The sequence below is a fragment of the Chionomys nivalis genome, chromosome 5, assembly GCF_950005125.1.
Source record: "Chionomys nivalis chromosome 5, mChiNiv1.1, whole genome shotgun sequence".
NCBI lineage: Eukaryota > Metazoa > Chordata > Mammalia > Rodentia > Cricetidae > Chionomys > Chionomys nivalis.
In genome coordinates this window covers 108,477,486-108,505,207 of record NC_080090.1, presented here as the reverse complement: position 1 = coordinate 108,505,207, position 27,722 = coordinate 108,477,486, and the positions used below count along the sequence as shown (strand labels likewise).

The following is a 27,722-nucleotide window of genomic DNA, read 5'->3' as shown; positions in this document are numbered from 1 at the left end:
GGGGGGGGGTTTCTCCAAGAGACAGAGTTTTTCAGTAGCTTTGGAGCCTGTCCTGGAGCTAGCTCTTGTAGCCCAGGCTGGCCTCGAACTCACAGAGATCTGCCTGCCTCTGCTTCCGGAGTGCTGGGATTAAAGGCGTGCGCCACCACCGCCCAGCAACACTTTTTCTTGAATTTCCCTGGCATCTTCTTTTTTTCCTTTGGTCCCATGTTCTATTCACCTTTTCCACCTTTTCTAGACAGCACTTAAATCATTTAAAATTAAGAATGCCAAACCACAAAGGCTAGGGTTTTTTTTTTTTTTTGAGATTTCGTGGCCAAGTACCTGTCACTGTGGCAAAAGAAAACAAAACAAGAAACAAACAAAATAAAACAGGTACAAAACAAAGCCACACACCCTGAATTTAGTTCTCAAGGATCTAGCTATACAATCTGACAACCTTGCTTGTTGTTTTTGGGGGGCAGGGTCTCCTTCTTTTGAGAAAAAACAGAGACACAGAATATTTCCAGAAAATAAAAATCCCTCTACTCATTTCTTGCACTTCAGTCCCCAGCTTTACACATCTGGCCTATTCCCAAAGTGCTTAGAGGACACGGGCAGGAGCCCTCGCCAGACCACTGGAGGACAGAGCGCAAAATAGTGTAAAGGAGACAGCACCTTCAGAATTGTCAAAAATAAAATACAAAACAAAACAAAAACCCTTAAATAGTCGAGACAGAAAGAAGAGAACAGCATCAAGAAGCACACTACAAATGCAAGTGAAATATAAATACTAGGGTGGGGTACAGACCTCAATAAGGCAGGACACCAACGTTGCCAAAAAAAAAAAAAACAATCTGAATGACACCAGGTGGGAGAGGCACGGGAAGGGAGGGGCTTCGCCACCACACCAGCGGCTGCCCCTGCGAGGAGGTGCGCAGTGGAGAGTCAGGACACATCTGTTTAGTGAAAGCCCTGGTGCTCTGCGCCCAGGGCAGGCAGAGAACTCGGGGGTCATTCTGCACATTGTCCGGAGCCCAGGGCACTGCGGGAGCCCTGCGCCCCGCCCTGCTCCTGCACCGGCCGCGATGTCCCGTCCTTGGTCCCGTACGTGCCCTGTTCCTGGAGCCCGGCCCCGGTGGCACTCGCGTCGGGGAAGCGCGGAGCCGTGCCCGCGAAGGAGTCTCTGCGCGCCAGCGTCTCCTCCTGCACCGGGCGGCCCACGGGATCCGGCTCCGGCTCTGGCTCCGCAGGGCCCGGGCCCTCCTGCGAGGTCTGGCTGACGTACACCACGATGATGTCGCCCTTGAAGTTCATCACCTGCCCGCTAGAGATGAACGTGGAATTGCTGTTTCCCGTCACGTTCCCTGCAAGGGGCAGAGTATGGAGAAGGTGCATCAGGGACTACAGGGTGTCATTTGGAGCCACAGCAGGCGTTCCCTTGGAAAGTTTGGGCCACCTTAGAGGCCCCCCTGTGACAGCAGACGGGGGAGGGGAAGAAATTATTGAAAAGACGGGAAAGGACACAAGCCTGTGGGGCCATTCTTGTGTTTCATCTTCTCATACCTCGCTGGGATCACACACAACTTCAGGACACTGGCAGGAGAACCCACCTGGATTCTGGAATCTAGACAGCATTCAGTTGGAGAGAAGTGGGGCAGGGATAGAATACTGGTAAGGGAAAAGAGAGGAGAGGGTGGAGGAGGCGGAGGCTGATGTCAATAGGTAAAGTACAGGCAGCCACCCAGCCAACAGACCTCAGTTCACAGAAGCAACTGAGAATGGCCTTACCATTTCCTTCCAAAAAGGTCGAAGGTCTCAGCCACACAGAATGACCATGGAGCTAAACGGGCTCACAGTTTAGATATTAATAAATTCAGTTTTACTCCTCTAAAAGAAAAGAAAGGGGCAGAGAGGAGGGAGGGAGAGAGGGGGAAAGGAGAGAGAGAAAGGCGAAACAAAGAAATCCAGTCCTATCCTTCCTCGGTGGATAACTGGAAGTAAGCAGTCTTAGGAATAAAACCCCTGGCAAGCAGGAAGTCTAACCGACATCAGGAAACGTGTCTCCTTTTATTATTCTTTCACTTAAAGATTAAATTTCCAGAAATCTCCCAGGTGAAAAATAACTGGTCAACCCCCAACACTCAGCATCACAAATAAGCCTGGGTCTGTCAGGGGACAGGGACACCCCAGTGGCCCCTCTTCAGGTCTCCGGTCCTCCTGTTCATGCCTAGCTTTTGTTGTGAGCCAGCTCCACCATAATTTATTTAATACAATGAGGTTTGCTCTACCCTCCTGAAGGAAGTCTCCTCAAACTTGGACAGGCTTTGTCAGACAGTGACTAAGGTGCTATGGACATTCAGGAAATTCCTTTGGGGCAGCCTTCCTGCTGCTGGTGGGGACCTCCTGAGAAGTCAGTGTGGAGGCACAGCGAAAAGTCCATGGGAAGATAAAGATTTTAAATGTGAGCAACAAATCCAAAGACACAAAGGCCGGTGATTCCCGCTGTTCCCCCAGGGTGCATAGCACACCATCAGGGAGCCTAGCTAGTGTTTCTGCCTCCCTGCTCACTTAGATGGTCGCCTGCAGCTGCTTCTAACCTGCACTGTGCAGTAAACAGACCTTATCTATGACTTTCTCTCCCATCTCTTCTTAGTTCTCATGCTTTCACCAGATAAACTCAGGGGAAAGTCAAAACAAGAAACCAAGGTAACACAGACATGTCACAAATGTAATAGTCTAACTAAACACATGCCATTTAATAAAATAGATAACCGTGAGTTGCTTAGAAGTATGGTTTTCCTCGGTACAGCCATTCTACTGTTTTATTATGCCATCATTTAATATGTCCTTCAATATACTAAACCACAATGGGCCTCTCGAGCTAGTGCAGGATTGATTTATAATTCTGGATTTAATCTCATCTCTTCTTTCTTCTCGTCATACTTAGATTTATCTGGTGGTATCATATTACATGGGATTTATTTATCATTAGCATTTTTATCTTCCAGCAAATTGTCATGGCCAGCCCACTGCTGCTTACTTCTCTTCTGTCAGAACCTCAGATAATCAGAACCAGTAAAACCCTGAGCTTTGCATGCTACACACAAAGATGTGTAACGTTTTGCATCTGGAGCCATTTCCCCGTAACAGATTTATTCTGGTAGTGATATACTAAAAACCCTGATATACAATTCTTGTTTTTCATTCTTATTTTCAGTGTGAAACTCAATCTTTTTCGCTTACAGGACATAAACAATCCACTGTCCTTTGATTCACAGAATAATGAGTGCCATCCATGGAAGTCATGGGTCAGGCAGAAGGAACAAACACCTTTTAAATTGCTGACAGCAAGTAAAAAAATGTACCTAGAATGAGTTATCAATGTTATTTAACAGTGTTTTGGATTTTTGTTTGTTTTCATGAAAGGTTTGAGTTATGGGCCAGCACAAAGGCTCAGGGTAAAAACACTCTTCCAACAAGAATGATGACCCGAGCTCAGACCTCAAATACCACTAAGCAAGGAGGGCATCAAACTGTCCTGAAAACAGTCCTCTGACTTCCACAATGGCACTGTGGTGTGTGTGCATCACCCCACAAATATATAGTGAATAAAATAAAAATGTAAATGAATGATACGACAAAAACAACCTTTGATCAAGTTCTCCAGGCTAACATTCCTGGTAAACCGTCAACTGATACAGATTAAACTTAAGAAAAAAAATCTGAGGACTGGAGAAATAGCTCTGCAGCTAAGAGCACCAGCTGTCTTCCAGAGGACCCAGGTTCAATCCTCAGCACCCACATGGCAGCTCACACCTGTCTGTAACTCTACTCCAAGGTTTCTGGCGCCATCACACAGACATACATGCATGTAAATCATCAGTGAACATAATAAAGAATAAAAACAGGCTTAAAAACTTCCTCCTGACTTTCCAGTATGTAAAAGGCGGGAGAATGGCCATCAAGAATGTGTCACCTACTCACCTGCCAGGGCCACGTGTGCAGAAGCAGGCTTTGGTATCACAGCACCTAGACATTTCTATTAATTTTTACACGAGAGAGGTTGCATTTTATCCTTCAGTAGGCTCCTCAAATCATGTCAGCGGCCCCGAGGAGCTATGCGGTAAGGCCACAGAGGCTCTGATCTAGCGTCACTGCTTTAGGAGCAACGCTAATAATCTGATAAGATGGCCGTATTTCAGAAGTGTTTGCCAATCTAATTTTCTCTATCAATGAACTAGTTACTCAATACGAGGTGATTGTAGATATCTATTGACTACCCCTCTCTTATTCTCTCTGTCTTTCTACACAGCTGAAGATTCCCTTGAACTTCCTATCCTCTTGCCTCCTCTCCTGTGTGCTGTGGCTTGCTGTGGCCACAGACACACACCATCTGGTTTACACGGTGCTGTGCACCCAACCTGGGGCTTTGGGCATGCCAGGCAAGCAGTCTGCGATCTGATCCTAGGATATGCTTCCCTGGTGTTTAAGCCTCTTGCCACTGGCTAGAAAACTCAAAGGCTTTCTGATGATGGAGAATTGAATCTGCACCTCTAAGGATGGATCTACACAGTGTGTCTGTCAATCAGATCTTCAATGCTTTGATCTAACGTTTGGTTTTATTGCGTTAAAGCAGTGTGAGAATGAGAGGTTATTTCTGAAGATCTGAGTGCAGACCGCTAGAGTTTGTTCCCCGGTTCCTGCACAGCCCTCTTACCTACTTCAAATTCAATGGCACGATATTTTTAGCAAATCATTTTTGAATAGTACCAAAGTTTTCAATAGTTTATATAGCAATAATCCTCCTGTCTATCAAATTTACCATTTTTTGAAAGCAAATATAATGGTTAGGTCCTAAAGCACAATGAGGTCAGTTCACACTCACAGCCCTGGGAACACGCATGGGCCATTCAGTGGTGGGAGCGGGTGTGGTGTGTGTTTACAGTGTTAGTGTGTACAGGCATGTATACATGGCCGTGCATGTGCACACGCAGAGGTTGACGCTGGGTGTCTGCCTTAATTCACACATTATTTTTGAAATAAGCTATCTCCCTGAATGCAGACCTCGTTAGTGTGGCTAGGCTGACTTACTAATGAGCTCCAGGGATCCTGTTGATTCTACCCCCCAATGGCCGTTGCTAGGATCACAGACATGTGCTGTTGCACCCCATTTTTACATGTGTGCTGGGGATCTGGACTCGGGATCTCACGCCTGTGCAAGAAGAAGCTTTACCAGCCAAGCGACCTCCCTAGCCCTAAAGCCTGTGTGTTTTCAAAAGCCTGCTGCTTTTATGGAAGACTCATGGAACCTCCAGGAATACAAGAAAAGGAAGGCCTGTCCTTTGCCCTGGCTTGATTGTCTCCTCCTGGGCTCCCTTCTCACTGATTTATAACGAAAGATGGTTGGAAGCATGTGGGAGAAAGAATCAATGTCAGGGAAAGCAGACACTTCCAGAGACAGCTGGAAGGGGACAGATATGGCAGGCCAGGCAGCGATGCTCACTGCACGTCCTACCCATGCCTGTGGAGACTCCGGCATATCTGGCTCAGCCTGGCCACTGGCCCTCACTGAGCTGGAGTAGCCCTTCACCTCGGGCCCGTGCTCTCTAATTCTCTGAAGCAGCAAGCCCCTTCCAAGGCAGAGCAGTCAAACAATACCCACGCCACTGGCGGCAACTTCAGAGGCAATGGTATGGTGCTCTGAGGCAATGGTATGGTGCTCTGAGGCATAAGCTGCACCGGCAGATACTTGAATTATGGCTGCACTGCTTAATAGCTTCGTGATTCTGGATGAGGAACTCACCCTATAAGATTTCCATAAGTAATTAAGATAATGCACACAAAGTACTTATTGCACGGTTAAGCAAATCTCCCTGCGAGTGCACTATACGTATGCACAGATAATATGCAGGTCCATACACAGAGCCCAAAGTCAAGCGTCTTCACACTCCACTTGATTTCATGAGACAGTATCTCTCACTGAACCTGGGGCTCGCTGACTGGACTGGCTGGGCAGGGAGCTCCGAGGGTCCCTGTCTCCATGCCCCAGTCTAGGGATTATGGGCGTACACTGCTGCACATGGCTTTTTAAGTGGATGCTGGGATGCAAACTCAGATCCTTATGTTTGCTCAGCAAGAACTTGGCACTGAGCCATCTCCTTAGTTCTTGTAATGAATGCACGTCACTGATGAGACTGTAAATTTTAGGTAATGGCGGCCAAGTCCCTGCTCTCTGAATGTGGAGGAGCTGGTATGTGAAGGCTACTCATAACTAGGACTGCAAAGCCAGAATGCCATGGGCATTTTTGTTACATTTAAAATGGGTTAGTTGACTTAACACTAATATTTAATGTGACTTGACTAGATAAACGATCAGATAACATGACAGTATTAAAAGCAGCGTCTAAGACAATGGGAATAATGAACAAATGATCTACTTCATCATTTCATCATAATCAGAAAGATGTTTGCACTGTACTAAATCCACACTTTATATAGAAGACTTTTCCTACATTTACTTATAGAAAATGCCTTTCTCAGGCAGAAAGCACAGGCTTGGTTCTGAGAAGACACTTCCTGGCAGAATTTGCATTCTCAAGCAAGGGAATGCAGTCTTCTCGTCACAAAAGCGTATCACGTTGTGTAAGATGCATATCATATGAATATTAAATCACAAGAAGCAGCCAGATAAGACATACAAATTGTCATGGAGATTTCTCCATGACGAGAACTAAAAGTATGCACAAATACACTCAAACATTTTATATTTCACCCATATGCTTCTCATGTCGCTTTCCTTTTTATAGCAATGCAAGTTCTGTTTCAAGCATTCGGGAGACATCGAGCATGTGATACCAGGGAAGGAAGTAATGTACAACAGTTCTATTCTGAATCATGCTGAGAATTCGTTAGAGGCTGCATGGAGCAAGCCCTTCCCAAACGAAGTCTATCGGCTCAGAATAGAGGATAGTACTAAGGCAAAGAAAAATGCGAAGAAATTTTTCTTTTTCCACTGTCATGTGTGTGCAATGTGTATGTACACATGTGTGTGGTTACATATGTGTGGGTACGGGTGAGTGTGTATGTGTACAGGTGCATGTGGAGGCCAAGGGTGATTGAGAATATCTCTCTTCTACCTTGTTCACAGAAGCAGAGACTCTCAACCAAGCCCGGAACTTGCTTATAGACTAATCTTGCTTGTTTTGGGGATCCTCTGTTTTAGCTTCTGGGCCTGGAATTACAAGTAGACTTCCACATGAACCTGGCATTATGTGGGTTCTGGGGATCTGAACTTGGACCCTCACACTCCAGCTGAAGTGTTTTAACAGCTGAGCCATGTAACTAGACCACATTTTTCATATATTTTGAAATAATGTGTTGATTTTTAACATTAATGAATAACAAATGCTACTGACAAGTAAATTATAAAACTTCCTCCTCCAGTGCCCGGGCTCCCAGGACGCTGCTAGGGAGGTCTGGACCGCTAGGTTAAAGCGGCTTGACTTCGCTGTTTCTGCCTCTTCTCCCTGCACAGGTAAATGTGTCCAGGATGGTCAGAGTCGGCTCTTCCATCCCCTTCTCCCCTAGCTCCCAGCACCATAGACATGGGCGGCTGGGACTACATTGATGAAAGAACAGTTTCCTGTTCAAGTATTTGTTCTGTTTAAATGAATAAGCATATAAATAGATGTTCATGGACATACGGAGACGATACCCAAAAGTGGAGGGACAAGAAGCTTATGAAAATTCCTAGTGACTGCTATGGCAGTGGTTAACCTTCATTGTCACCTTGGCTGGAGACTGGTCACATCTTTGGATGTGTCCTTGGTGGAGCCGTCACCAGAGTGGGTTCACTGAGAGTGGAAGACCCGAATGTGAGTAGGTGGCATAAGCTCACAGTTGGGGTGGGGGAGATGGAATAGAAAGGGGAGGGGAGAGGAGAGGACCACGGAGTTCTGGCATGCCTTTCCTCCATTTCCGGTCATGTGATGTGAACCGATCCACTCTGCCACACCTTCGCCATCATGCTGGACTGAGCTGTGGGCCATAAGCTTTCCCTCCTGACAGAGTTGCTTCTGTCAGGTATTTGCAGAGTAACATGAAAAATAACGAATGCATTGGCTGCCGGCTTGCTGATAAAGGCTGTGATAGCATCTAGGCTTGTCTAGAAAAGCCAGCGTCATGGCAAACAGGTCACAGGCTGCAGGACTTCACCTCTGAAATGGCAGGTTCTTCTTACTTTATCATCAATCCATTCTTATCTTCAAAGCTCCAGACAGTCCATACAGGTTTGGTGGGAAAGAGCACAGAGCTGGGCTCCTCAAGGGGTGCTGCTGTCCTGTAAACAAGCAACCCTTTCCAGCTCAGAAATGGCTGAAAGAAATGGGTGATTTTGGAAGCTGAAGCCGAGTAACGGGTCAGCAGAAGACGCGGTAAACACGAGCGGCTGTTATTCTTTCCACCAGAATACCAGTTCTCCACGGGGACAGTGAAAACTCTCCTAATTCCCTGTAGGAGGGTGTCGTGTCTGGTCAGGATGGCCCCCATAGGCTTATAAATCTGAATGCTTGATCCCCAGTTAGTGGACCTGTTTAGCAAGGATCGGGAAGTGTGGTTTTGTTAGAAGGTTGTGTAACTGGGAGTGAGCTTTGAGGTCTCAAAAGCCCAAGCCAGGCCCAACCTCCTTCTTGTGTTCTTTTTGCATCCTGCTTGCCAGTCAGGATGCAAGCTCTGGGTTTCTGCTCTGGTGCCACGCCTGCCACCATGCTTCCAACCTTGCTAATCATGAATGAACTCGCTAAAACTGTAAGCTAGCCCCCAGCTAAAGGCTTTTTTGTGTGAATTGCCCTGGTCACAGGGTCTCTTCACAGCACTAGAACAGTGGTAAGACAGAGGCTGGTCTAGGGGTTGAGGTACTACCATGAGCGGCCTGACCATGCTATTCAGATGACAGAAAAACTTGGAACTTTGGACTGGACATGAGACGGAATGCTATGACTGAGGCTTATGGGTGGTCCCAGAAGGAACTTGGAAGACAACGTTGCTGAGAGCTAAAATGGAGGCCCAGCTCAAGAGGTTTCAGAGATAACTATGTTAGTGGCTAGGGTATAGATAATTCCTGTAATATTGTGGCAAGGAATGTGATTGCTTTCTGCCCCTGTCCTAAAAATCTGCTGGAGGCAAAGTGGAAGAGCTTTGGACTAACATCATAAACTGGAGATTTCAAGACAGTCTAGTATTGGCTGTGTCATGTGGTTATTAATGATTACTCATATGTAGATTTATAATGAAAAAGAACAAGCAAGGCAAAAGGCAATACAAAACATATGGTCTGAAGAGAAAGAGAACCAGGAAATGCAATGCCGGATCCAATTCGCCCAATGCTTAGTGGAATAAACAGAGAGTGCCCTCAAGGCAAGACCCCACCAGCTAATCCCGAAGCTTGGGAAAGAAAAGGCCCAACGACTTATTTCTTCCTAAAGAGCTACAACCAAGAAAAACATGCACAAATATAATTTAAGAAAAGGGCAGTTTCCAGCTCCACAAAGCAGCGAGACTTGGCAGTTTCAGCAATGTGGTTCTGGATTTAAGAGTGCAGAGGTAAAGGTGTTGTGGAATATTCTGCCATGGTTACATAGACCATGTGGCAGGGCAGTCCTGCATAGGGACCAAAGAGGCCATTGTGTGAGGCTGTGAAGGCAAACTATGGATTCACTGGAAGTCCCAAGATGCTGGAGAGCCATGGGTTATCTGCCAAGGAGGGCTGCATACAGGGTGTTGAGCCAGCCCAAGGAAAGGAGGCATTGCTGTCAACAAAGCTGGAAGCATGGGAGAATCAAAGAGCTATCAAGCTCCTTGACATCAGACATGGAGCTCCAGGATTTGAGGTGTGCCTTGCCAGGTTTCAGTCTTGCTGTGTCCAGTATGTCCTCGCTATGACTTCTTGTTCTCTCTTTTGGAATGATAATGCTACTGTATGTTGGAAGGCTGTGACTTGCTTTTGCTTTAACAAAGGGTTACAATTAAGAGATAATTTTGAATCTCAGAAGAGACTTTGCACATCTTTTTTATTCTGAGACAGGTTTCTTTCTATAGTCCTGGCTGTCCTGGAACTCACTCTGTAGACTAGATTAGCCTCAAATTTACAGAGATTTGCCTGACTCTGCCTTTCAAATGCTGGGATTAAAGGTGTGTGCCACTACCACCCAGTGAGACTTTGGACCTTTAAACAGTTTGAAACTGTGACAGACTACAGGGACTTTGAAGTTGGACTTAAGGCACTTTGCATTATGATATGGGTACAAGTCTATGGGAACCAGGGAGTGGAATGCAGTGATTTGAGTAATAATGGCCCCCAGAAGCTCATAGATTTGAAAGTTTGGTTCTCATTTGGTGGATTGTTTAGGAAGAATTAGGAGACACCACCTTGTCAGAGAAGATGTGGCTTTGTTCAAGGAGATATGTTACTAGGGGCTTGAGGTTTCAAAGACCCATGCCAGGCCCGGTCTCTTGCACTCTCTGCCTCCCGCCCGTAGATCAGCTCTCAGCGCTGCTCCACTGTCCTGTCTGCCTGCTTGCCACCATGCTTCCCACCATAATCACAGAAACTCTGGAACTACAGCAAGCCCCCAATCAAATGCTTCCTTTTAGAAACTGCCTTGGTGACAAAGTCTCTTCACAGCAAGATTGTTACCAATGGCATTGTAACCACAGTAACCATCATGTGCCCAGAATTAAGCATCACTTATGAATCAAGGCCTGGAAAGAAAAAAATCTTCACTGGTTTCTGCTACTAATTCTCACTATTCATTAAGAGTAGGGGCATCACTAGAGTAGACTTGACAACCATAAGTATTTTCTCAAGTCATCTCTACCTGTGGAGTTTTCTGAATTTATGTTTTGTCAAAAGCTGCTAGCATATTCTGGAGATACGGCTCAGCAGGCAAAGTCAGGAGTTGCTGGCCATCAGAGTCTGATCCCTGACTCACAATGGGAAGGAGAGAATAGATTGCCAAAAGCTGACTTCTACGTAAGAGTCATGGTACATGTGCACACATGTGCACACATACACTAGGTAAAATGTGGTTAAAATAAGACTGTATGGTAGGTACTCTTTCTCCTCCAGAAGTCCCCAGTTAGACACCACTTGATTTTGGCTATAAGTTAAGTGAACAGAATAACAAACTGGTATAAACCTAAAAATCCCAGAAACAAGGCTACCTATTTTAAGTCCTCAGAGCACATGCCTTGTAGGAGGGTGGGGCAGGTCTTTCTCTTTCCTCAAGCATCACACACATTATAGAGAATGAATTATGATGGTTTGAAAAAGCTAAGAATATATTATTTTGACCATAAGGACTGTTTGTACAGAAGTAATTATGGAGAGAATGGGGTGGCCTTAAAAATCAATCTGGCTGCTGCTTCTCAGGTGAGAATTAATTTGTCCTACCAGTAGTGATGAGCTGACTGCTTCTGCTGATGTTCTGCATGGCTAAACATCAGACATGGAAAAAGCAGTGTCAACTTTTTGCAAATGAACATTGTCTGTTGATGACATGTGGTATTCTTTTCCTCTATGCCTAGGGAGTATTTGATGGACACACCAGACTACTGTTTTTACTCTAAGTGGAGGACAAAGTTTGGTTTTGGGTTTTGTGCTTCTTTCTCCCTCCATGTCACACATCATGTACACATTTTCTTCAAAGTTCTAGAGTCTTGAAGAGGAAAATCAGATCAGTTCTCTCCATACGCAGAATGTCTCCTCTCCTTCAGTCTGACAGCTGAGATGGAACAGTATGTCTGTGTGTTCACAGCTGCCATGGAGACAGAAGTGCAAACTGCTCTACCAGTCAAGTCAGGAACTATACTATCTTGTGGCAAAAGCAGGCTTTGTGCTTCAGGGCTCAATCTGGCCAGGGCCTGGCTGTAAAACGCAGCTGCTGGCACCACTTGAAGTCCCAACCAAGAGCAGGGAAAGAAAGGCACCTCTGGGGAGGGGGATCCCACATGTTTCCTCCCTTCATCTCTCCCTCCTTCCCTTCTCTTCCTCCCTCCCTCCTCCTTCCCCCTTCCCTTTTTTCCCTCCCTCCCTTATTTCCCTCCCTCTCCCCTCCTTTCCTCCTTCCTTCTTCCCTCCCTCCCTCCTCCCTCCCTCCTTCCCCCTTCTCTTTCCCTCCTTCCCTTCTTTCCCTTTCTCCCTTATTTCCCTCCCTCTCTCCTCCTTTCTTTCTTCTTCTCTCCCTCTCTCGCTCCTTCTTCCCTCCCTCCCTCTTTCTTCCCTCTGTCCTTTTTCTCTCCCTCCCTCTTCCCTCCCTCTCTCTTTCCTCCCTCCCTCCCATTCTCCTATCCTTCCCTGAGCTGGGGGATTCTGAGAAGCCTTTGAAGTGGTACATACCCATATATTCATTTTTTTCTCCTGGTGAATGTTTACAGTTTCCAAAAGATTCTCAGTCAGCTCCCTGCCTTTGACCAGGCTAATAATACCCAGAGGACACCCTCACAATCAGGTACAAAGTCCTCTATGATACATAATTTTTAACAGATGGTGTTCTACCTTCAGGCAAAAAAAAAGTCATAATATTATCATTGGTGGGCGATTTGTGTTCCAGCAATGTTGCGGAAACAAATCTCTGCAGTGATACTTGATTGTAAATTGTTGTCTGGGTTTAATAAACATTAAATGTGGTAACTATAAAGGGGACTTCTCTTAGAAAGCAACAAAAGGCACTTACTGCATCCTTAACTTGCTACTTAAATAAATCATAAAGGATCAACTAAACAGTTTTGTTTGTCCTCAGATTTAGAAGCTGAAGCTTCTTTTAACAACCACCCCTCCCCAGATATGAGAGAACACCACGATTCAGTCACTCCTAAAATGACTATTGACTTTGCCTTTCAGGGTTTGGTCGTGAGGTTGGAGCACTAACTGCAAATCCAACCATGAGAAGCCTGAAGACAGAGGGCTCAGGCATGCATAAGGCGGTAACAGCCTGCCTGGAGGACAATGTCATGATAACAGTCAGCGCAGCCCACAACACAAAGTCCCTGTGAAGATGCTCAGCAGAGGACTGGACATTTGTTCAGCTGGTAGAATGCCTGGCCAACACACGTGAAACCCCAGTAAACGTGGTGCAATGCCCTACACTTGTAAGTCCGGTATTGGAAAGATGGAATCAGAAGTGGGAGGAGCTCAAAGTCATCCTAGCCATGTAGAGTGAGCTTGGGGCCATTCTGGGCTACAAGAGACCCTGTGTCAATAGGCAGAAAGGAGTTGGGCTGTGTCTCTCGTGCTGGTTTTCTTTTCTCCAGAAGACTGTGAAACATGCCTCTGACCCTTCACCCAAGACAGGCCTTCAACCCCAAAGTGGGAACCCAGGAAAGCTACTTACCAGATACAGGTGGCTGGTCACTGGAGGAACCCCCAGGTCCCGAGGCTCCCCTCTCCGAGCTTGGAAGCGTTGCATCAGCCCTGTCCTGGGGCTGCCCTCCTGCCTCTGCCGTACTGGCTGCTGCTTCGCTGGGAAGGCCCATGCTGTAGGCACACTGGGGCAAGGGTCCACATTTCAGAGAACCCAGAAGCGGCTCATGGTCCTCCCCAGGAGTGTTTCCACAGCCCGTGTAGCCGTCTGTTGAGTTGGAGCTGGCCACCCAGGGCAGGCAACTGTCACCCTCTATTTCTCTTTTCAAGTACTTTTCAGGGGACAAAGGGATACAGTCAGTTCTGCATGGGGGCGCAAGGAAGCTACAGCCTTCAGACTCAGCCGTGCTCTCAGTCCCTGTGAAACACTGGCTTAAACTGTCATTCTCCCCCACTTCCAGAGGCTCCTGGAAAGGGGGTGTGGATTTGCTCCTGGGCTGGCTCAGGAACAGCGAACCATCAGAGGGCTGTGAGGGCCGGTCTGTGTACTCATCCTCTGTGGGAATCTTCCTTGAGAGGTTCCCCTGGATCTCGACTTCACTGACCAATGTGAGCATCCTGGCATCTCCGCCGTCTGCTGCACACACAGGCTCACAGACCCCAGAACCACCTTCTAGATAGCACATGTCTTCTGGAAACATCTTCTCCCCGAGGGTCATTAGTAACAGTCTTTCACATGCTTCTTGCTGACCAGAGGTTGCTGAGTGTGCACCAACACAGCAGTCCCCTGAGGACTCCTGAGGATGTGAATTCAGAATATCCAGTTACTACATCTGCCTAAACCCTGCAGAAGAGCATTGCTATGGACTGCTTCCACCTTGACAACTACAGGTGGCCCATACTTTATAGATTTGTTTATGCTGCTTAAAATCACAGAGTACGGAAGAACTCTGGAAAGGGACACAAACAGAAATGACTGGCTCCTTACCGCAGTGAACAGCATCTGCACACTACAGGGGAAGAGGGAATGCAAGTGACACCTGGACACATCTGTCTCTAACAAAATGGCGACAGCCGCGCAACTGCTGAATTGCAGGCCGCAGCTCTGCCTGCAGCATGCTTTAGTTCTGTGAGCCACGGAACTCAGCAAATGAACGGAAGGGTTTGTATGTAATGCTGGGAAGGGAGAGAGGAGAGCAGATCTGTGGCACTGGAGCTGAATTTTAGAAAGCAGACTAATGTCTGCAGCTGACAGATCTTACGGCAAACAGATGCAAACGGCAAACTAGGATAATTAGCATTTTAATATCAAATCTGGATTGGAAGATAGCTAAGTCACTCTTAACTTTTTGTTGTTTAGTTTGGGATTTTTGAGACAGAGTCTTAGGTAACTGAAACTGGTCTTAGGGAGTACGGGATGACTCTGTGTTTCTGATCCTCCTGCCTCTGCTTCCCAGGTGCTTGGATTATAGACAAATGTATTTTCTGCTGGTTTTCAATCAGGGTTTTGTGCCTTTTCAGCAAGCACTCTTTCAAGTGCAATACAAGACCAGGGCCACAACTGAACAACTTATCTAGTTAATTTATTTACCTACTTACCTGTTTTAAAGGAGAGAGTGAGTGGAACATGAGCATCCATTGTTTTCTTTAGAAAAGATTTTTATTTTATTTTATTTTATTTGTGTGTATGTGTGTGTGTGGTGTTCACGCCTGTGCATCTGGGTCCACTTGTCCTAGCCGGCCAGAAGAGGGCATAGAATCCCCTTGCACTGCAGTTGCAGGCTGTGAGCACCTGTGGCTGTGAGCTGTGAGTGCTGAGAACTGAGCTCAGCCTTCTGGGGTGAAGTGCGTGCTCCAAATCACCGAGCCGTCGCTCCAGTCCCAGTTTTGTTTCTGTTTATCTTTCCATTTTAACAGAGACGATTCATTCTTAAGGAAGGTCATTTACACACTTAAAAACAGAGGAATTCCCAATCTCCATTCACTCAGAAGTGATTCCAGACTCACTTGGTTCACAGACAGAAAGAGCAAAGACTAAATCTGTGTGATAAAGTGTGAGCTACTGATGAATTTGAGCATCGGGCATCAGGCCTTTCATTGCAATAGTCTTAATATTTTCCAATAATTTTTGAAATTATGACAAAGGAGAATTTTTATTAAATAACTACAGAGTAAGAAAAAGTCGTAGATGGTTCCTCCTAGGAATCAGCACTAGGTGATCATGTCCAGTTCTAAAAATACGTACACAGAGAAAACAGAATTGGAACGAAGACTATTGTCTGGCTCAGGGGTCGTACGCTTGCCTGGTACGAGTAAAGACCATTCGGTGTCCAGCCTGGGATTAGGGAAGGCGTGGGAATGGGGCGGGTGAAGACAATGGGCACTGACTTACTGAACCGGGATCAGTTTCGGGACAGAGTTTTCACTGCCTGGTAGGCAGGGTTCTCCACAGCCAGTCAGTTACCACTCTAGAGACTATGGCAGGGCTTAGAGGAGGCAGTAAACACTTTTACCTGGTTTCCACTTAGGCTGCTGCAAGTATCATTGACCCAGTTCCATAAATTAGCTGGAAAAAAAGCAAAGATATAACTACATGTTATAATTTTCTACTTATTTTAATATAAATTTTATCTTATATATTTAGCTTATACAGTATGATGTGATAAGATAAATATAGATGGCACAGTAGTTACTATAATAAAATGGATTAACTTATCGAACATGTTAAATGGTGACCTGTATGTGGCAAGAAGTGCCAAAATCAACTCAATTAGCAAAATCTCTCACGCTGTACTACATTCTTCTCTGGGTGTGTTTCTCCTATACATCTGCTGCTGTAGCCTTTGACCTGCACCTCCCCATTTCCTTCCTGCCCCTGCCTGTCACTATTTCACTCTCTTCCTTTGTGTATTGACTTTCTCCCATTTTAGATGAGTCTACATAAACATACCACTGTAAGTGTCACAGAAGGTATTAGCATTCCTGAGTGACGGTATTTGGTTATAATTCAGCCAGGGCTGGGGCTGAAACTCCGTGGCAGAAAGCTTGCCTGGCATGCACAAAGCTCCGGGGTCCATCCTCAGCGTGGGGGGTAACAAGACTAGTGTGTGCCTCACTCAGTGGGACAGTACTTGCTTAACAGAAGAAAAGACTTGGGTTCAGTCTCCAGCACAGGAGCGGGAGTCAACCAACCAATTAATAAATTGACTGATTTAAACACTCTGAAGGCATCTTACTTTTTAACAACAGAACTTGCTGATCTCTAAAGGGAAAAACACTGTCAAAATTAGTTTCCGCCAACTTGACACAAACCTAAATACCTAGGAAGAGGGACCCACAACGGGGGGGAACTGCCTCCATCAGACTGACCTGTGAACTGTCTAAGGGACACCGATTGTTGATTGATGTGAGAGGGAGAGCCCAGCCTATTGTGAGCAAGCAACCCTGGGCAGGAGGGCCTGGACTCTCTAAGACAGGTAGCTGAGGAGCTGAAGAGATGTCTCTGTAGTTAAGAACGCTGACTGCTCTTCCAGAGAACCTGGATTCAATTCCCAGCACCCACATGTAGGCTCACAATCATCTGTAAGTCTCGCCCCATGGGATTTGATTCCATGTTCTGGCTTCTAAGGTTAGCAGGCATGCATGTGGTACACAGACTTACATGCAGACTAAACATCCACACATACAATACATTTTGAAAAGAAAGGTGGCTGAAGACACGGGAAACAAGTCAGTAGGCAATCTCCATGGCCTCTGCTTCAGTTTCTGCCTCCAGGTTCCGGGCTTGAGCCCTGATTTCTGGACACTGAAGTGTAAGATGTAAAGACAAAGAGACAAACAAACAAATGTCTCTCCCTTCTAAGTCACTTTTGGTCATGGTGTTTATCATGGAAACAGAAACCAAACTAGGACCCACTAATAATCCATCAAATCCCTGTGATGCACCCGGGTCTGTCATGGTACAGAACACCCTCATTCTGACTCCATTCAAAACCTTATTGTGCATAAGAGAAAGCAAGATAACCAAGAGAGGGGCACAAAGAAGGTGTATCTGACAAAAATATGCAAAGTTTTATCCCATCTATTATTAAAATCCAATGTTTTCTTCGGTCACTATGAACACTGAAGCCAGGAGCTGCGGATTCTTGTGGTTTTGTTTTTGCTTGAATATATGTATGGGATGTTCATGTATGTACATATGTGTGCTGTGCATGCATGTGTATATGCATGTTAAAATGTGTGTGCCCATTCATGTGGTGTGTGTGGGCACGTGCATGTGCACATGACTCCAGGAATCCTCATGAGTCACCCTTCACGTTGCACACTGAGGCAGGATATCTCACTGAAACCCAAGGCTCATTAGTACAGGTCATGTAGATAGCCAGCTTGCTCAAGGGATGCCCTTCTAATCTCCCTGGCCTCAAGTGTGGAATCACAGGTGGGAGGCAAGGAACCACCACCTATGGCGCTTTCATGGAAGGTACCCATATTCTTTTCTTCAAGGCTGCTTTTCAGATGCCACTGTGGACACAATACCTGTCAACGCTTTCCATCCCTTCCTGTAGTAAACACCAAAGATGATGGCAGGAACTAATAGGACAGAGACGAAGAGGAGCAGAATGACGAGACCGGGCAAGTAAATCTGGGCTTCTGCGGCGGAGAGAACAGTGTTAAGGATTACTTCATTTTACCAAGTTAAAATTAATAAAGTCCTATAAATCCAACCCAAGAATCACGGATGTGGGTGTCTAGGTAGCCAGACGTGGAGAGCTCCCAGCCCTGAATTCAGAGAGTTCTCAGCTGTTAGAGGACACACTCCACAGTGTAACCCACCCTGCTCAGGGGTCTCCCCTCCAGGAGAGGGCGGCCCAGGCCCCTTGTCCTATCTCTGCTTGAGAATGAGCTGAACGCCATTCATCACACTGTTCTGGTTCATCTGGCTAAGTTTATCTTTCAACAGCTGCTGTTCTTATTCATGGCCTTATTGTCACTCTGTGACCTGGTTCTCTGCTTGTTGGGAAGGTCTTTCCCCAAGCTGCTTGCTTCTGGGGTGCAGCCCACCATGCAGTCTCTCACCTAAAGAAGTCAGACAGAAGCCTCTGCTAGCCAGCAGCTTTCTGTCAAGTTTTCAAAATCATTATTTAGATTAGCTTGATCTACAAATGCTCACAGATAATCACAGACAGATCTAACAAGTTGCCTTCTTTGGCTTGATCAAAATCTTCACATAGACACCCTCACTCTATCACTCCTACCATGCATTGGCATTTATGTTTATAGCTCACCCCTAACTCGGTGTGAAAAGAATATCAGCTGGAGAGATGCTCAGAGGTTAAGAGCACTGACTGCTCTTCCAGAGGTCCTGAGTCAATTCCCAGCAACCACATGGTGGCTCACAGCCATCTAGAATAAGGTCTGGTGCCCTCTTCTGGACAGCAGGCACACATGGAGGCAGGATGTTGTATACATAATAAATAAAAACAAACAAATAAATCTTTTAAAAATGCTATCAAGTAGCTAGCATGTAGAAAGGCACTGGGTAAAATCTCCAGCAGACAAGAGAGAGGGAGAAATGAGAGAGAGAGAGACAGAGAGAGAGAGAGACAGAGAGGGAAGGAGGAAGGAAGAGAGGAAGGGAGGGAGGGAGGGAGGGAGGGAGGGAAGGAGGGAGGGAGGGAGGGAGGGAGGGAGGGAGGGAGGGAGGGAGGGAGGGAGGGGGAGAGAAAGGAAGGAAGGAAGGGAGAGAGGGAGGGAGGGAGGGAGGGAGGGAGGAAGGGAGGGAGGGAGAAAGGAAGGAAGGAAGAAAGGGAGGGAGGGAGGGAGGGAGGGAGGGAGGGAGGGAGGAAGGAAGGAAGGAAGGAAGGAAGGAAGGAAGGAAGGAAGGAAGGAAGGAAGGAAAAGAAAAGGAAAAATGAAATTGGGAGGGGAGGTGGAGAGAGGGCTCAGCACTTGAGACCTGGCTGCTCTTCCAGAGGACCCAGATTCAGTACCCAGCACCTACATGGTGTTTTCCACGACTGTATGTAACTCCTGTTTTAGGGGATTCAATTCCCTCTTCGGGCCTCCTCGGGCACTGAGTATACGTGATATACACAGGCATAAATGGAGATGAAACACTCATATACATAAAATAAATAATTTTTTTTTAAAAAAATCTCATACTGTTCAAAAGTAGACAAAAAAAAAATGATGGGACTAGAGATACAGCTCAGCAGTTAACAGCACTGGCAGCTCTTCCAAAGGACCCGTGTTTGGTTCCTAGCAGCCCATAACTGTCTGAAGTCCAATGTCATAGGATCCAGAGGATCCTATGCCCTGTCCTCGCCTCCTGGAGCAATGCACGCATGTGGTGCACAAACATAGGCGTATTAACATATCCATACACATAAAATAAAGAATAAGTCTTTTAAACAAATAAAATGCTGACAAAAAATGAAAATAATACCAAGACAATCGAGGACAGAATGAACTGAAGAGCACAAATGAATCCCTGTCGTTAGCTTGTCACTCTGGAGAGACCCCCCTGGGACCATGGACCACCCCACAGGCTCTGCTCATCCTACCCTTGGGTGGTTTCCTCAGGGTCAGGGAGGAGCTGCAGACCACGTCTGATTTCTTCGTCCCTGGCTGTGCTTCTAGCCTTCCAAGGAGGGAACAGCTGTGAGGAAAGAGCAGGCAGTGCTGTGGGTCGACACTTTAACTTTCAAAACTCCACAAAGGACCCCTAGCTAGACTGGGAGCTCCTTCAGGAAGGAAAGCCATAACTTCCTCAGCCTTGCCAACGGAGCAGAAGCCCTCAGAGGTGGACAGAGTGCCCAGGGAACGATGAGAACTACTGAGAACACAGCAGGCAAGAGCAAAGAAGGAACTTATGTAAAGAGGACTTCAAATGCTGAACATGAAAAATACAATCTTCTTAACATAAAACCTGGGTGTACTGCACCGGGAAACAGCGTTTCCTAAGAACCTGTTGAGCCACGTGCAGTGGTCTACACTGTAATCCTGCTGGTGGGGTGCTAGGGCGGCATAGTGAGAGCTGTCTGCAAACAGTAGCTGCTGGGAAGAGGAGGAGCAGACACAACAGCAGCAGCTCTTGGGATGGGTCATGCGAGCTTTGGAGAAATAAAGACATGTTTGGAACTGAAGGCTCATTGCACTTAGCGCTGGTGTTAAACAAGAGGATGTGAAGCGCTCAGAGCCTGTCCCACATAACTCACGTAACTCACGTGCGGTGCTGCCCTATATGTTAGTCACGGGTCCCTAACCCAAGCCCCAACAGTCCGATGTGACGCTTTCAGAGCACCGACATGAAACCAGACGTCATGAAGCTTTGCTCTATTCACACGATAACTTAGAATGTGTGATCACCTTCAGGCTATGTGTAAGAAGTACGTGAACAGTTCTGTACTGAGCAGTTCCGACGTGAGCAGTTCCGTAAGTGAACAGTTCCATACGTAAGCAGTTCCATATGTGAGCAGTTCTGTGTTTGGACCTGGCATCCTTCCCTGAAAGTTCTCAGGACACAGCTAGGCTCTGTGTGTAAGGTGTATGTCAGTAGTTCCGTACGTGAGCAGTTCTGTGTTTGGACCTGGCATCCTTCCCTGAAAGTTCTCAGGACACAGCTAAAAGCATGCCAGAACCCAAAACAAATCTGAAATATTTCCCACGGATTTGGGTAAGGGATGCTTGGTCTGTATACCACACAATCACTACACACTTATCTCTGCAGAAAACTCAGAGCTGCTTCCAGGGCGGCAATGGGAACTTAGTAAATAAATGGTGGTGCATTTCTCCAGTGAAGTCACAGCAATTGTAAGAAGCCGCAGAGACACCCATTTCAGTGGAGAAAAACATCACCTGGGTTCATCCTTGGCAACAAAAATAATAAACAAACCGGGAATTAAAATATCTGTGAAAATGAAATCTCAAGATGATTACAGATGGGGTAAAATCAAAGGCACAGATGGACCTCTGTGATTTGGCTTGTAAGGAGCTTCAAGATGACTCAGGAAACCCAAAGCATTTACAGTGCACACAGACGCACACAGACAGAAGAGTAAAGTAGTGAGGGTGGGGCCTGACAGCGCTCAATGACAGACAATAAACGGCTTAACTCAAGCTGCGGACACAGCTCAGTCACAGAGGAGAAGCCTAGCATATCTGGAGGCCTTGCATTCCACCCGTCCCAGACAAAGAAGTCATAAACAATTTTCAATTAAACAAAGTTAGGTTAAAGAAAGAGAAGCTGGAAATGGAGGTCATATAGTTCCAAATCTAAGAAGTGGCACAAAGCTGGGACACACGCTGGGTCCAACAGCGAGCTTCCAGGCCCATTCCCTACTGTGGCAACGACACACATTTTCCAAGAGGAAGCTAACCCGACACACTCGACCCGCCTTCCACCCAGAGCTGCTGAGGCGGATCGGGTCCTCAGGCTTCTGCATGGTCACTTACTTGGTCCAGGGTCTGCATTTGTCCGTGGATGAGGAGACATCTGAGAAGAAGCCCAGGAGGCAGGGTGTGCACACCGTGTCCATGTTGAGCCGCACTGTCAGACACACACACAAAAGTCAAGATAAAATCAAGGAGACATTTAGAGATCGGCCAGGATGGTGTCCCTGAAGAATTACCCCGTCTTCCTCGGTCTGCCTGGCTCCCTGTATCTCCTGCTATTTCCTCCAGGGTGGAGGAAGTGTTTACAGAATTATGTTTGGAAACACTTCATGTCAGGCCACAACGACTACATCTGATGCCCAGCTAGGTACAGCCTTGCCTGGCCTTTCACTTCAGCACAAATTCCCGTCTATGTTACGGGGCTGAATTTTGCTGCCTATTTCCAGCCTTCAGGCTGCATCAGTTCTCAGCTGCAGGCGAATGCAGTGCCATCCCTGTCTTTAAGGGAAATGTCTTCTTCCAATGCCAAAATAGCTCATTACTCTAAAGTCTGGGTGGGGGTAAAAAATGGTACCAAGCATTTTGGATATGGGCTATATGACACTATTTACTACAAAAGTTATTATTTCAAAACTCGGAATAACTGAAATGCCTGCCGACATTTGACTCCACCACTGACTTACTAAAGAAATGGGGGTTCACTGCCAAGTGGGGTGAGCAGCTCATTTCACCAGGCTACAGAGTGTGACGGTCACAGCACTCCCCTACCCCCAGAGGAACGCTGTAAGTCTTTTCCTCCTAAAGGCTGTGATTGCTCACAGTACAGAAGTAACTAGAGACAATATGTGAGGCAAATGGATTGGACTGTGTCCCAAGAAAACATAAATGCGAATGCTGAGACAGTGTGGGTCTTGCCTTCATCCTTAGTACTCAGAGCCAAAGCTGGTCTTGCCTAGGAAGCTTGATTCACCTCTCACATTTCTCCTAAACTAAATTAGCAACATAAGACATGCCGCAAGCTTCCGTGTCTCCTATTGTTATTGCAATGGGCGCATGACAATTTGGTAGGCACAGATGGACAGTACTGACTACAGCATGACACCAAGATCAGGCCGTCGGCTAGTGCTAAGCCTTCAGATGGCTTTCGATATTAGTAGCACTTCTAGGGTTTATTTTCATGAATACAAATCAACAATAAGAAATTAAATTTCTTGGTACATGCCTGATAGGAAGTATGTTTGATTTCTGTAATTTGGCAATAAATAAGATACATTGCCACACTGATACGGCAGTGTGACTCTCTAGGTAACAATCGTAATAATGCTGGGGCTGTTGACTACTAACATTAACTGAAACAACTTTATAAACGGTGAGCACAGGCTAGAATGTTTTTCCCAGCACCCATGTCAGTCAGCGTAATGCCCGACTCCATGGATCCATCCAAGTTCCCTGGCCTCCTCCAGCACTGGGACACACATACACAGACACAGACAGACACACACAGACACACACAGACACACACACAGACACAGAGACACACAGAGAGACACACACAGACACACACAGAGACACACAGACACAGAGACACACACACAGACACATACACACAGACACACAAACACACACAGACACACAAACACACACACAGACACACACAGAGACACACAAAGACACTCACAGACACATAGACACACAGACACACACATAGACACACAGACACACACATAGACACACAGACACAGAGACACACACACAGACACAGACACACAAACACACACACAGACACATAGACACACAAACAGGCACACAGACACACACACATAGACACACACACACACACACAGAAAGACAGAGACAGAGTTTGTTTTTTAAAGATGAACAAAGGGTGGGTGAGATAAAGGCACCTGACCCCAAGTCTGATGATCTGAGTTTAGTTCCTGGAACCTACATGATGAAGGGAGAGAACCAACTCTCAAGAGGTGTTGTCTGACTTCCACAAATGGGCTACGGTGTATACACACACACACATACACACACACACCAAATAAAGTTACAAATTAAAAATAAAAGAGTAATGCAATCTAGAAGATTCTGAGGAGGGTTCAGGGACTTTCCATTCACCTGACTTTTGGTGGTTCTTGTTTAACTCTGGCCCACCAGTGATATCCTGAAGGCTTCATTTCCCTTCTCCCTTTTACAACCAGGCTTCTCACACTAATACAAGAGGTAACATTTCTGTCTACCCTGAACCCAAACCTTGGCCTCACTATACTAAGCCAGGAGCTGCAATACTGGTGACCACAAAGCTGCCCTCACCGCTGCATGGGCTGCTTCTCTTTCCCTGCTTACCCAGAGCAAACGTGTGGTCACTGAACAGTCTTTGTTTTGAATCCAAGTATACTGCAAGTTCGGGCATGAGTGACTTTGTCTTCTCAGGGTCTCTTGTAACCCAGGCAGGTCTCAGACTCACTGTGTAGCTAGGGATGACCTTGAACTCCTGCTAGGACCAAGTGTGTACCACCATAGCAGGCCCCATTCGGTACTGGGGATGAGTACAGGGCTCTGTGCATGTCAGGTGAGCACTGTGCAAACTGACCAGGACATCCCCAGCCTCAAGAGTGAGTCCACCCACCTGTCAAAATGGATCATTTCCAAGGGTTCAAGGCAGAGAGAACTGTTAGGTGGCAAACCCTGGACAAAGGTTAACTGCCGTGGCTGACGCTGGCCACTAGCAGTTTCTGGCAGCTTCCTCTTTCCTCTGTACCTACCTGTTACAGGGTCCACCTGTCTGCAAAACCCTGCCTCCTACCCTGAACTCTTCAGCTGGGGGGCTGGGCTGCCCTTCCCCCAGAGGATCGTCTTGTATAATCCAGAGATTTTGGCTACACTGGTTCTTTTTACCCTTTTACCCTCCTGGCCTCTAAGTCTCCTGGCTCTAGGTCTCCTCGCCCCTTTTCTCACATGGCACAGCTTGGTCATGATCACTGTGAACTTTCTCAGATAGATGTCCCTGCCTGGCTACACGCTACCTCATCTACAGTAACCTTCTCCTCCACTGTTCATAGGAATAGTCATGTCCTCCTTTTCATTCAAGAATATCTTCCAGAAATCAGAAAGCAGCAGGCAGCACCCTTGTTCACAGAGGCTGCAGAATTTGCAGGGATTTGACTGTGGTGGGGACGGCTGGCCTCCGTCTCACAACGTGCCCCGCTGACTTTTCCTGAGAGCATGTGTGGATGAATCAGTGCGCTGATGCAGAGGCCTGCCGTGCTGGCTAGATACATTCTTCCGTGTGGCTTCAAATGAATAATATTTTAGTTTCCCAGCCCTGTCCAAGGGCACTGGCTTTAAAACCATGTCTTTAAGTGAAAGACTGGCAAGCATACTCTGAAAACTAGCTTTGTGCCGCTTCCTAGAAGCTGGGAGCTAGAAGGGCTGGCTCTCAGAAGCACTTTCGCAAGACCAGAGGATTTCTGCTTCTTTGCTTTCAGCAAAGCTGAAGGGCACAGTGGAGTTCTCAGATGGCAGAGTATTAACAATACCCACAACTCTGTAGGTGTTCCTCAGCAGCTATGCTAAAAACTCAGAAAGGAGCAAGAGAGAACTCTGCTAACGCGCACTACTGGTGGGCCACTCAGCCCAAATATAATCATGGGGCAATCCTACTCTCAAGGTTCAAAAGCTGTGAACTCTTAAGATTTTAAAAATCAAACAAACGTTTGGCCAGTTATATGGTAATGAGCATGGTGGCAGCTCAATCCAGAAGACTCTCAGTTTTACTCTGTGAACGCAAGTCAATTCAAGTTTTTTTTTTTAAATAAATTTCAAATTAGTTCTTACTCTTTCTTATTTGAAGGGCTAGAGGAGATGATGGGGAAAGGCCTTCCCAACAAAGAGGAAGAAGCAATTCTGCCTGGAAAGAGGATGGGTGCACAGAAACAGAGGGAAGAGCATGGCTGTTCCAACAGTCAGCTTAAGTAGTGCTCTGGAGAGAAGGGCTTTCACAGTGCAGTGGCTGGCTTGAGCTTTAGCCAGGCTAGCTGGCCAGCCTGCTCTAGGACTTCACATTTCCTGGCTTCCTTTCTTGCTGGAGCTGAGATCAGCTTTCAGTGTGGGTTCTTGTATGGGGCTTAGGGCCGCACGCTGGTGAAGCATTCTCTGTATAGACAGCAATGTCTCCCCAGCCTTCCACTGCCTGCTCTCAACGTGTTACTGCAGCTATAACCTCCCAACAGCCATTCTTTAGAAACTCTTTACATTGGCAATCAATATCTGTAGATGTCAGTTTCCAACATGTCCCAAGGTGTGCACCCTCTTCTAAGATGCTGCATGATGTTTACTGTCTTGGCCAATCCCTGCACTATACTGTCTGGGCCTCGGTTTTCACAGACTGAGACACAAAGCTGAGGGAGGGGCAAGGGAATTTGGGATGACTGCCCATGTGCTGTTGGAAGCTGGAATAAACTGGGTTTTTAGTCCACGTTAAGGTTCCTCAGAGCCAAGCGGGCTGCCTGGAGCACCCTCGACACAGTTGTGACAAATCCCCGGAAGTCCTCTGGGCAGGGGTGTAACAGCAGGGCTCTGTTGGAGAGTACACACACACACACACACACACATACACACACACAAAACCATGCCGTACAGGGATGCTCGGCCCCAAAGCCAGGTGCACACTCCATGTTACGGCGGCAGCACTCGCAGTCTGGGTTCCAGTGGTAGCCGGCTGTGCAGGCACAGCGCCGTGGGGCCGTGTGATTGCCAGGGTCCACTGCCACCAGGGCCTTGCCTGTGGGAGACAAGAGAAGATCAGCAACCAGTAAGAAGCAGGAGACACAGATGCACTGTACACCCGGTGCACTGTCCCCACCCAGCTGCATCTGGCAGCCAACAGGGTGACTCATTGGGTTTGAGGAACTCCGGAGTTCCTTCCCGCACTTCCTTGTCTGTAGGAAACCATCCAATATACCCTGTTCTAGAGAGCTATGTGGGCTCTCTAGACAGCTTTGTGTTAGGAGGTTTAATTATCTGTGGAATTGCACAGCAGTGCACAGCTGCTAGTTTTTGTTGTTTTGGGGCTTTTGTTTTGTTTTGTTTTTCTTGTAAATTCAGATGTCAAACAAAATTTAGATAGACCTAACAAAGTTTCTGGGGATGTGAGTACATCCAGGGGTCCTGAAGGGCTCTGGGGTGCTCAGTCAAGACGACAAAGCATAGAAACAGGCAGCAGTCTGTCTGACCTACGAACCAGGGTCTCTCTCTCTCTCTCTCTCTCTCTCTCTCTCTCTCTCTCTCTTACACACAACACACCAACACACACACAGACACACACACACTCCTCTTCCCAATAAACAGAAAGGGCTTGGCTTCTTACTCTATTTTCCCAGCTTCTCAGTTTTCTGGAATATAGGTGTATGGGAACTTAGTGCCCAACACACAATCATTTTTATTGTTCAGATTCACGTGACTGTCCTTGTTCACTACAATTCCTATTGACACTCGCAGGGTATTTTTGTCACCCTGGACATGGGCTGAACCACACAAAGTGTGGAGTCACTCTTCGCTCTCCACGAGGACCTCTGCGTTCCCGTCTGACTTTCATATCGAGTGAATTCTCCTCTCGCCCCGCCCCCCACCTTCCAGGATAATCCTGGCGGTTGAAACCAAACCCCATGTGCTCCAGTAAGGCATTCTACCACTGAGCTAGGTTCACAGCCTAAATGAGCATCCTTGCTGCAGTCTATCCAAAGCACTTTTCTCATCTTTGGGCTTTTATCTGCCAATGACCTTGTTTTAAATGGCCCCATGTGTAGTGCTGTCTTGTGTTTCAAGAAGGCAGTGATGTGTCCTGCACAGAAAACATGTGTGGCATCAAGCTGTGTGAGTCTGAGTTGTGTGCTGACTCACAAGACCTACCTAGTAAACAGTGAAATGCACATGACAAGGGGGTTTGTGCGTGCGACAAAGGCCTCTGATGAGAAGGGCTTGTTGG

At 46.7% G+C, this 27,722-nt stretch overlaps 1 protein-coding gene across 1 annotated transcript in view; it reads right to left on the bottom strand.

Annotated features, from left to right (window-relative positions):
* Nucleotides 1-855: 855 nt before the first annotated feature.
* Nucleotides 856-27,722, bottom strand: part of Tnfrsf11a (TNF receptor superfamily member 11a) — a 78,036-nt gene continuing 51,169 nt past the window's right edge. Inside the window, exons 4-10 of the mRNA XM_057770274.1 lie at nucleotides 26,376-26,519; nucleotides 21,794-21,887; nucleotides 19,903-19,997; nucleotides 17,876-17,989; nucleotides 15,853-15,905; nucleotides 13,371-14,136; nucleotides 856-1,346 (exon numbers count right to left, since the gene is read on the bottom strand). Coding sequence (XP_057626257.1) covers nucleotides 994-1,346; nucleotides 13,371-14,136; nucleotides 15,853-15,905; nucleotides 17,876-17,989; nucleotides 19,903-19,997; nucleotides 21,794-21,887; nucleotides 26,376-26,519 — 1,619 coding nt within the window. The 3' untranslated portion in view covers nucleotides 856-993. The remainder of the gene's footprint in view (nucleotides 1,347-13,370; nucleotides 14,137-15,852; nucleotides 15,906-17,875; nucleotides 17,990-19,902; nucleotides 19,998-21,793; nucleotides 21,888-26,375; nucleotides 26,520-27,722) is intronic.